The sequence below is a fragment of the Nannospalax galili genome, unplaced genomic scaffold, assembly GCF_000622305.1.
Source record: "Nannospalax galili isolate Female #2095 unplaced genomic scaffold, S.galili_v1.0 scaffold291, whole genome shotgun sequence".
NCBI classification, from domain to species: Eukaryota; Metazoa; Chordata; class Mammalia; order Rodentia; family Spalacidae; genus Nannospalax; species Nannospalax galili.
In genome coordinates, this window is record NW_008330588.1 from 3978246 (window position 1) to 3989642 (window position 11397).

The window sequence follows — 11397 nt, forward strand, 5'->3', positions numbered from 1 at the left end:
TTTTTTTTAAAGATTCTGTCTCAAGTTTGTTTGTGGAAATAGCACAGGACACCTGCCATCTGTAAGCGGTATGTGGAGGGGTGGGGTCACACCAGTCCATCTGTCTCTTCATATTGTCATACAGAGCCCTTTGCTATGAGGCCTTCACAGTCCTTAGCACCTGTGGAGCCTGAGCTGGAGCTGGAGCTGGAGCAGTAGCTGGAGCCAGAACCTGAGCCAGAGCTGCAGCTTCAGTCTTGGTTTGGACCTTGGCCTTTGGTTGGTAGAGCCTGTGACCCTTGGCCATGTGGCCACAAATCTGCTTCTCCAAGTTGGGGTGGGCAATGAAAGCAAGTCTGTAGACCCTGTGGTTGGGATGCTGGACATCTTGGGATTAACCTTAGGCTTCACAAGGGCCTTCATGGAGTCTGCATGCACAAATGCCTTTGCGTTGTTGGCCTGCACCTTCCTCAAACCCTTCTTGTGCTTCTTGGCAAAATGCATGCTCCTCAGGAACATGGAGTCAATCCCCTTTAAGAGATTGCTATCTTTGTGACCAGGGTTTCTTGATGCCAGTTCTGTGACATTTTTGGGACCGGTTGTGTGTGGTGTGCTTCTTGGACTTTGCCATGTCTGCATGGTAGCCCACAGCTGAGCCTGGGACCAGAAGAGAAAGAATCGTGCTGCATTTTTTGTGATCACGGCCTCAGTGACCTCTAGATGATGCTGTAGACATTTTCACTCAGAACAGAGGAGAAGCACTTCCTTCCCTTGGCCTAGCAGACCTATGATTGGTACTAAAGCTGTTCTTCATTTACATGAAGGGCTATGAGTGATGCAAGCAGGATTCTTCACTGGTATGAGGAATTGTGCCCTGATTGGTGCAGACACAGTTCATCATGAAGAACTACTCTCACTGATGCAGACATTCTTGCCACATCTTTCTGGAGATATGCAGGCTACTGGTTCTCTTTGTGAGCCAATTGGGAGGTACCTTCCTATGCTGTCCTCTGATGATGCAACGTTAGGCCCCATTAAAGGCCTCTCTAGAGTAGTCTTTTCTTGTCTTCATGGTAACATGAAGAAAGAAAGATGGCAAACGTGGTGGAGGCAGCTGCAGGGACAGTGGTGGTATAAATCACAGGGTAGTTGGAAGGTTCCAGAAAGCAGTTGCAAAAAAACTGGTGGGGAACAGAGGTGGCAGAGATAACAAGGACTTTGAGGAGCTGAAGACAAAAAAGCCGCAGACCTTGTTCACTGGAATAATTCCAGGGTCAAGGGTCTCAGATACTGAAGGCCTGAGAACTCATGACATTTGCATTGTAGGGCTGAGGGTCCAGCACCCAAGGCCTGTCCAAAAGCTGTAACACTTGCTGCTGCCTGTTGTCAACCCACGGCTGCTGAAAGCTGAGGATTACGGAAGCTGCCAAGTGCCAGGGGCTATTAGTGGCAGTGGGCTCAGGCCAGAGTTGCAGCTCCAGGCTGCTGCCTGCAACAGCCTGCAGGATTCTTCTCAGAGACTTCTATTCAGGTAAAGGTGAAATTCTTGACTTTACTGCAGAAAGGAATTTCAAGATAAGTCAGTCTGAAGCAGAACTGGAATTTATTAGGAAGCGATTTGGGAGGCTGGCAAGATAGCTCAATGGGTAAAGGCACTTGCTGCTAAGCCCAATAAACTGAATCAGAGCCCTAAAACCTACACAGTAGAAGGAGAGAACTGACTCCCACAAGTTGTCCTCTGACCTCCACACACATGGTCATGGCATGCACATGCTCACATACATTTACACACACAATAAATAAATATGAAAGAGGGATTAATTTCTTAATTACAAAAATTATTTTATTTGTATGAGTGTTTTGCCTGGATGTATATAAGTATATCATTTGTGGGGCTGGAGAGATGGCTCAGTGGTTTAGAGTACTGGCTGCTCTTGCAGAGGACCTGTGTTTGATTCCCAGCACTCACATGGCAGCTAACAACTGTCCATAACTCAAAGGATGTCAGATCCCCTGGAACTGGAGTTGTTAGCCATCATATGGGTGCTGAGAATCGAACCCATATCCTTTGCACAGATGTTAACAGAGAGGTGCTCTTAAGGTAAGTCATGCTTACAGTGTTCTAGTGGTAACTGTATATACAATTTTGGTGAGTCTCAAGTTACATCTCAAAGAAACTAAGGAACTTTTTATTTTCTCTTTTTTTAATGAGATTACAGGGTGGTTTCAGAGGTGCCTTGGATAGGACTACAATCTCATAAGATAAAATCATTAATCAAAGGGATAGACAAAGGTTAAGACTGTCTTTTCTTGAAAATGGGGTTTCTTCTAAGATTCCTAGAAAACTACATGTTTATAGATGGGAAAGGAGAAAGGCCTTACTTGGACATATATACTTAGTCTTGAAGCGACATCCATTTTTATTTCAACATCCTTACTTGCAACATCTCCATATAAAAGGAATTTTGTCTTTATGAGACCACCCTCACAGCGAATGGTGTTAATCATGTTGGAATGCTGGTGCGTATGACAGACAAAGCTGAAAATTGGCCTACAACTGTCTGTAACTCCAGTTCCAGGGGATCCCACGCCATCTTCTGGCCTCCTTGGGTATTGCATACATGTGGTGAACCTACATTCATGCAGGTAAAATACTCACATGCATAAAATATTTTAAATTTTATTTAAATTTAAATAAATGGCTAGGTGATAACTAGGCCTATGGTAATGGTGATGGAGCTATCAACTCTCCCTCATTAGATGGGGAAGGGAGGTGTCACAGGAACCCCCCTCCCAACCAGAGATTCCAGTCATGACTCCTTTCTTCCACCCACCCTAGCTGCAAGCAACCCTGCAGGTTGCTGAACTATCAACCAAAGATGAGTTTGGGAGGAACGACTGCATGGCCCCTGCTGTGGGTAGTAAGGCTGAACTATCTGAGGGCTACGGTAGTAGTTGCCTGGGCCTTGCTATGGGTAGTAAAACATGTAACTAAGGCTGAGCCATCTAGAGATGGGTGTCTTTGGGGCGGATCCCAGAGTGGCTGTTTTCTCCTTTGTGGTATGGAGTGGCAAGCTTCCTGATGAATGGGATCTGTTGCATGAACATAGGGACACCCTGAAAAACCGTTGAAGGACTGGAGAACACACTGTGGTCTCTGAGAGACTGCCAGCGAGCTGTCATTGTGCTTGCATGCTGTTGCTATGGGTAATAAGGCTTGCAACTGAAACCAAAGCCATCTTTCCTCCAAAATGGTGATGGAATGATTATGTTGGGCTTGAAGGGAAAAGTTACACTACAACTTACAACACTGTCCTTGTTAGTTTTAACTGCCAACTTGACACAGCCTAGAGTCATCTGAAAAGGGTCTCAATTGAGGGATCTCCCAAGTCAGATTAACTTGTGGGCATGTGTATGGGGGATTGTCCTGATGTAGGAGGACCCAGTCCACTATGGGCTGCACCATTCCCTGGGCAGGTGGTCCTGGACTATATAAGGAAACTAAGCCTTAGCCTGCACAAGCCAGCAAGGAGCATCCCCCATGGCTTCTCCTGTACTTCCTTGGCTGTGAGTTCCTTGGTTAGTGGTAATGGTGTGTGGAAAAGCAAGCAGACCTGTCTTTGAGTTCCTGCCCTGACTTCCTTCAGTGATGAACAGTGACCTGGAAATGCAAACCAAATAAACCCATTCCTCCCCTAGGCTGCTTTTGGACATGGTGTTTGTCACAGCATGAGGATGAAATTGAACATATACCTATGTATCTGTGACTAGAAAACATGTAGTACTGTATTAGTTACGATTTCTGTTACTGTGATAGAAACCCTGACCAAAGCAACTTACAGAAGGAAGAGTTTAAGTTTACGGTTCCAAGGGAATTACTGTCCATCAAGGCAGGGAGGCATGGCAGCAGAGGTGGCTGGAGCAGGAGCGAAAGCAGAGTGTTCACATCTTCCAGCAGGCACAGGAAGCAAGAGAACGACTGGAGATCTGGAAAGGCTTATGAACTCTCAAAGCCCGCCCCCAGTGACGTGCTTCCTCCAGCATGGCTACACCTGCTAAGACCTCCCAAAACAGCGCCACTAACTGGGGACAAAATGTCCAAACACTTGGAGTCTTTGGGGGACATTTTCATTCAAACCACCACAAGTACCGTATGTTGGAACATTATATAACTATCATAAATGTTGGTAGAGTAAAAGTCATGTAAGTTTAATATAGGCAAGGTGATCAACTAGCGCTCTTTTATACAATATGCATTATGTTGGACCTTATATCTTATACAATAGCCAATTAAGCTTTTGACATCTCTGCTTTTGTAATCAGTACCATTCAGATGAAAAAGCTGCAAAAAAAAGTCCTGCTATTTAAAACCTGGTCCACATGTGTTTGCCTTGACTAAATAGTCATTTTGTTATTGTTTATAGGAGACACACTTGTACATCAGAAAACAAATCTGTGTTTACTAGCTGTTCCTTGAATTTGTAAAAGATCTAAAGTGGTTTGATTTTTGCTAGTGTTATAAACTTTTTATCCTACCAAACCAAGTATTTTAAACTTTGCTTTGAAAATAAAAGCTAAGTTTATACACATAAGGGACTCTGTGAGGTGTTATGCTAATTCTTCCTGGCTCTTTCGTATGTTGAATATATTTTTGTTTCTCAACTATCTAAGCCTTCAAAAATAAAAAATCCTGGAGAACACTTTACCAAGCTGGTATTTCCTAAACTGGAGTCATTAGTGACTGTAACCTTTCCTGGTTTTGTGTTCGTGTGTTCCTAATTATGTCGTGACCATCATCTTCAAACAAAGATAACTAGACTGTCAGTTGCTAAGCTTGCTGAAAATTTCTGACAATGTTTTCCCAAGTACTTTTTATTTATTATTTATTATTTTTATTTTATGTGTATGAGTGTATTGCCTACATGTATGTGCACCCATGTTGTGCAATGCCCACAGAGGTTGGAAGAGGGTGTCAGATCCCCTGAAACTGGAGTTATGAATAGTTGTCAGCCACCATGTGGGTGCTGGGAATTGAACCCAGGTCCTCTGCAAGAGCAGCCCCAATGCTCTTAAACACTGAGACATCTCTTCAGCTTATTCTAAGTATTTTGTAATCCATAATTTGGATCCTTCTCTCAAGTATTTACAGTCAGGGCATGAAAGATGGCTCAGTGGGCTGAGTGCTTGTTGCACAAGCATGAGGACCTGAGTGTGAATCCCCAGACCCACCTAAAAAGCTGGGTGCTGGGGCTGGAGAGATGGCTCAGCAGTTAAGAACACTGGTTGCTCTTGCAGAAGACCCAGGTTTGAATCCCAGCACCCACATGGCACCTAACAACTGTCCGTAACTCCTGTCTCAGGGGATCTGACAGCCTCTTCTGACCTCCTCGGGCACTGCATGACACGGGTGCACTTACCTACATGCAGGCAATACATGCATACACATAAAATAAAAATAATAAATAAAATTTAAAAAAAGCTAGGTGCAACCACGCATAGCTGTGATCCCAGTGATGGGGTATGGAGACAGGCAGATGCCAGGGCAAGCCCTAATACTGTGAAAGACTCTTGTTGACACAAGAGACATAGGTCTCACTTTAAAGGGGACAAGAGATAGTTTATTCTCGAGTTAAATATGAGTGAGTAACCATGGTCTGGAAACACAGATTTAGGTTATCACAAATTACATGTTCCAACATGGAAGTAGTTTCGTTTTTATAGTAACAGAACAAAGTCATGAACTGACACATTTTTCTTTTTTTAAATATTTTATTTATTATTTTTATGTGTATGAGTTGAGTATATTGCCTGTAAGTGCACTTGTATCATGCAATGCGAATGGAGATCAGAAGAGGACATTGGATCCCCTGGAACTAGAGTTACAGACTGTTGTTAGCTGCCATGTGGGTACTGTGTACCAAAGGTCCTCTGCAAGAGCGACCAGTGCTCTTAACCACTGAGCCATCTTTCCAGCCCCTGAAACACCTTTCAAATGCATTGGTGTGTACATCAGGTAGGTGGGTTACAGAAGAGCAGGGAAATCTCTGCTACCACCTCAGATGTTGTCTGATGACATTCTTAGCGTTTGGGTTTGTGGAAGCGAGGGGTCTGCCCAAATGTGACTCAAATGTGACAAGGATAGAGCATGTAGGGAGCATAGAAAGAAAAGACAGACAGGGAGCGGACAACTCTATAACTGCACAGGCCTTTATTCAGGAGAAAAACCTGCAGAGGAGGCCTCTGGCATAAACATCAGAGCCTGCTGTTTGCCTACAGGTGGGGCAGTTATAGAGCAAAGCGAAGGGAAGGGACTGAGCAGTTTCACTTCTTAGTCCTTGGTTTGGTACCAGAGAGTGGGCAGTTTACGAATGTCAGGTGAAGGATAAACATCTCATGTGTCAAGCAATTACTAGAGGGTCACTGGGCACAGAGGGCAAGAGTCTAAAGAAACAAGTAACTTTAGTTCTGGAAACCAAATTACTGTGGTTTTGGAAATAGTCACAGTTCAACTAAAATGGAGCAGCTTTATAAAATGATGTGGACTTAGCTAACACAGAGGTGCACAATAAATGGCTATTGGCAGCTAAAGATGGTCCAAGATACTCTGACTATGCACCTACAACATTCCCACTTCCCCATGTTATGGAATGGTGCTGTCCACGTTTGGGAGGGATCTTCCCACCTCAGTTAACCCAATCTAGAAACTCCCCGACACATGTGCTCTTAACCCTCTGAGCCATCTCTGCAGCCTCCTGAGTCAGATATGTGTGTGTGTGTGTGTGTGTGTGTATGTGTCTTTTTTTGAGACAGGGTCTCCTTGTAGTCCTAGCTGGCCTGGAACTTACTGTGTAGACCAGGCTGGCCTTGATCTCACAGAGAGAGATCAAGTGCCTCCCAAATGCTTGGATTAAAGGTGTGTATCACCACACCTAGCAGAACATTTTTGATTGCCTATCTAGACTGCCTCTCTTCTGGTGAATTTCCAATTCATTTTCCTTACTAGTTCAGCGTTTAGCCTTAAATCTCCTCGTATACCATGTAAATAAACTCTATCAGGCCCTAGTTTTCACTTACAATTTATTTAGTGTGTGTGGGTAGATGCCACAGCATACATGTGGAGGTCAGAGGACAACTTGTGGGAGTGGGCTCTCTGCTTCCACCATGTGGAAGTCTTCAGACTTGGCGGCAAGTGACTTTACCTGCTGAGCCAGCGGGCCAGCCCATTTTCTTTTTCTTCTTTTTTAAAAAAATCTTCTATTTTCCCTCACTGATGCTTCAAGTATCTGTAATCTTGTCTAGCTAACTGTTTGTGGAATAAATGAATGGACTTCTTTGAGGTCAGCAGAGCCCCGAGGATCAGACAACAGTAGGTCCCTGGCTTTCAGTACTATCTTTCAAAGTCAGCTCCTGACTTTTTCTCTTAATAAAGTCAAAACCCCCCACCCCCAAACCAAGTCCTAAAGCAATAACTACCAAAAACAAAACAAAAAAAATGGGTTTACTACACTAAATCTTTACTACATTAATATTAAGAACTACCCATCAAAACACAGCTTAAGGAAAGTGAAGGTATAAGATGAGAAAGGGTATTTGTAAGAAACCCAGCCCTGAAAGATGAATACTGAGTTGATTAGCTTTCAGAAGCTGTGACCCAAATACCTGAAAGGTCAACTTCATGGGAAGAATTGCTTATTTTGGCTCAAGGTTTTAGACATTTCAATCATGATTGGCTAGGTCCCTGACTGTGGTGAGGCTGGAAAAGAGAGGAGAGAGGAGAGAGAGAGAGAGAGAGAGAGAGAGAGAGAGTCCTATGCCTCAAATACCATGATTAGAATGTAAAGCTTAGGTTCAGCAGTGTTTTGTAGCTCCATCTAGTGGGAGGACTACATAAGATCCCTTTCTCCTTGATCCCATAGGCTCTGCTTAGGGCAATCTGATCTTGATAATTTTCCCTCCTTTAAAGAAAAGTTTTGGGCTGGAAAGATGGCTCAGCAGTTAAGAGCACTGGTTGTTCTTGCAGAGGACCCAGGTTCAAATCCCAGCACCCACATGACTGCTAACGGCTGTCCATAACTCCAGTTCCAGGGAATCCCGATTCCCTCTTCTGACCTCCATGGGCACTGCACAACATGGGTGCACTTATATAGATGCAGGCAATACACTCATACACATAAAATAAAAATAAATGAAAAGAAAAATTTTATTTATTATTACTGTTTCATGTGTATGTTTGTGTTAGAGCGCATGATGTGTATGGGTCCTTGTGCCATGGCATGTGTCTGGCGGTCAGAGGACAGCTTTGTGAAGTTGGTTGTCTCCATACATGGTTATATGGGTTCCAGGGGATCAAATTCAGGTAACCAGGCTTGTGCAGCAAGTACCTTTACCCTATGAGCCATCTTGCAGGCCTAAGTTTCCCTCTTAGTTACCTGAAGGAATTTTCTTTCTCTGAAGTCAGTGCCAATTAATTATTTTGTACTTTAGTCCCTCATAGAAGGGGGATGGGAATGTCCTGGGGTCAGTCTCATGCTACACTGGTGTGTGTGTGGGGGGGCGCAGATTCAGACAGATCACAGTTACAAAGTTAAAGCCATTTTTCTGTTAAACACTCTTGGTTATGTCAGAGCATTAAGAGTGCTACATACTGTGTTAGGGTTGTGGTTTTGTAGTGGAGGCTTCCCTAGTATTCTGGGTTCTAGCCTCAGCCCTGAAAGACAGAAAAACAAAAATGGGTAAACCTACCTACAACTGTGCTAGACTGTCATTATCATTTAGGGAGAGAGCATATTCTTTTTCTAATATTTTATTTGTTATTTTTTATTTTATGTGTATGTACATTACACATAATTGTGTAATGCATTGTCTGCATGTATGTGAGTGCACCCATGTCATGCAATGCTGCGGAGGTCAGAAGAGGGCATCGGATTCCCCTGGAACTAGAGTTAAGGACAGTTCGTAGCCGCCATGTGGGTGCTGGGAATCGAACCTGGGTCCTTTGCAAGAACAATCAGTGCTCTTAACCATTGAGCCATCTCTCCAGCCCCGAGAGCATATTCTTTTACATTTAACAAATCATAAAAACAAGTAGTAAATATGTTAGAGACCATATGAAAAGTTCCAAGTTAATTATTTCTTAGAGTTAAGTTTTCTGAGGCATTAATCATACAGAGGAGCAAGAATTACACTTAGCCTGGAAGTCTACCACTGGACTAACCGCCCCGTCCAGATCCCATGGCTCAGCATTGTTGGGATTATAGCTTTTTATGAACTTTGGCAGACATATTCAAATCAGTGGCTGGGAAGTTCCAGAGAATTGCCCTGTGCCTACCATAACCAGAACAAAAGGACTTTAAAGGCTGAGTACGGCTCATTAGATATTTATGTCTCAATCTTTTTGAATCTAAAATCTGGGTACTAAAGCTTAAGTCGAGAGGAGAAGATGAAGTGTTTTTTTAAAAAAATATTTTGTTATTTTTATTTTATGTGTATGAGTGTATTGCCTGCATCCATGTCATGCAATGCCTCGGAGGCCAGAAAAGGGTGCCAGATCCGCTGGAACTAGAGTTATACACAGTTGTTAGCTGCCCTGTGGGTGCTGGGAATTGAACCTGGGTCCTCTGCAAGAGCAGCAAGTGCTCTTAACTGCTGAGCCATCTCTCCAGTCCCCAAGAAGATGAACTCTTTTTTTCTGGGTGGGGGGTGTCTTTTTGAGACAGGGTCTCCCTGTAGCCCTTGCTGTAGCCCTGACCTGCCTCTGCCTCCCAAGTGCTAGGATTAAAGGTATGTGCCACCAAGCCCTTCAAAGATGAACTCTTAAGAGGGGAAAATGCTGAGTCTGGTTCCTGGAGTTCAAAGCCTCTGCTGTTGCAGACAAGAACAGGATAGATCATCTTTTTAGAACTGTCTCTTCAACTCTATCATGAAGGCAAAAAAGCAGTGTGCTGGTTTGAATAAGAAATGCCCTCTGTTGGCTCAAATATTTGAACACTTGATCCCATTTGGTGGTGCAATTTGGGAAAGTTATGGAACTTTTAGGAGGTGAAGCCTTGCTGTAAGAAGGCTCTTGGGAGTGGGCTTTGAGACTTTGGAATCTCACCTCACTTCCTATTCTTTCTCTCATGCTTCCTGAGATGAAATGTGATGTCTCTGCTTCCTGACTGCCAGGTCTGTTCCTGCTCTAGTACCTTCCCCATCATGGTGGACTTTATCCCTTGGGACCTGTAAGCCAAAACACACCTTGTCTTCTTTAAGTCACTTTTGACAGGTGTGGTGGTTTGAATGAGAATGTCCCCCATGGGCTCCAAGTATTTGGACATTTTGTCCCCTGTTGGTGGCACTGTTTTGGGAGGTCTTAGAAGGTGTGGTCATGCTGGAGGAAGCACATCACTGGGGGTGGGCCTAGAGAGTTCTTTTTTTAAAAAATATATTTATTATTTTTATGAGTATATTGCCTGCATGTATGTGAGTGCACCCATGTCGTGCAATGTCCCAGATATCAGAAGAGGACATCGGATTCCCCTAGAACTGGGGTTAAGGATGGTTTATAGCCATCATGTGGGTGCTGAGAATCGAACCTGGGTCCTCTGCAAGAGCAGCTGGTGCTCTTAACTGCTGAGCCATCTCTCCAGCCCCTGGAGAGTTCTTAAGCCTTGCTCGATCTCCAGTTGCTCTCTGTTTCCTGTGCCTGCTGGAAGATGTGAGCACTTAGCTTCTGCTCCTGCTCTAGCCACCTCTGCCACCATGCCTCCCCACCATGATGGACTCCTGCCTCTTTGGAACTGTAAGTTAAATAAACTCTTCCTTTTTTAAGTTCCCTTGGTCATGGTGTTTTATCACGGCAACAGAAAAGTAACTAAGACATCAGGGTATTTTATCACAGCAATAGAAATATAATTAACACACACTGGAATTCACATTGTCAGTGGTAAATTCACAAGAGAACAGCAAGAAGAGCCAGCTGGTGCATTTTAGAAATGACACAGTGAAGGCCACTGGGAGGGCTCAGTGGGTAAAGCAGCTTACCATCAAGCCTGACAGTTGAGGTGGATCCCAAGACCCCTAAGGCAAGAGGAGAGAACTACCTCCCGCAAGTTATCCATTGACCTTCACAACATTACTACGGTGTGTGTGTGTGTGTGTGTGTGTGTGTGTGTGTGTGTGTGTGTGTATGTAAACATTTTCTTTTAAAAGAACTAACAGGCCTCAGATAGCCAAAGCAACCCTGAGCACTAAGAGCAATGCCAGGGGGATTGCTATACCAGATTTTAAGCTGTATTACAGAGCTATAGTCATAAAAGCAACAAGGTACTGGCACAAAAATAGACCCATAGATCAATGGAACAAAACTTAAGACCCAAATATAAGTACATGCAATTTCAGCCACCTGATATTTGACAAAGGTGCCAAGAACATACACTG

General features: G+C 43.8%; 1 protein-coding gene across 1 annotated transcript in view; it reads right to left on the reverse strand.

Moving 5' to 3' along the window:
• The window catches only part of Entpd4 (ectonucleoside triphosphate diphosphohydrolase 4), a 47673-nt gene continuing 36276 nt past the window's right edge, over positions 1 to 11397 (reverse strand). Inside the window, exon 13 of the mRNA XM_029554884.1 lies at positions 1 to 1534. Within this exon, the coding sequence (XP_029410744.1) occupies positions 1507 to 1534 (28 nt within the window). The 3' untranslated portion in view covers positions 1 to 1506. The remainder of the gene's footprint in view (positions 1535 to 11397) is intronic.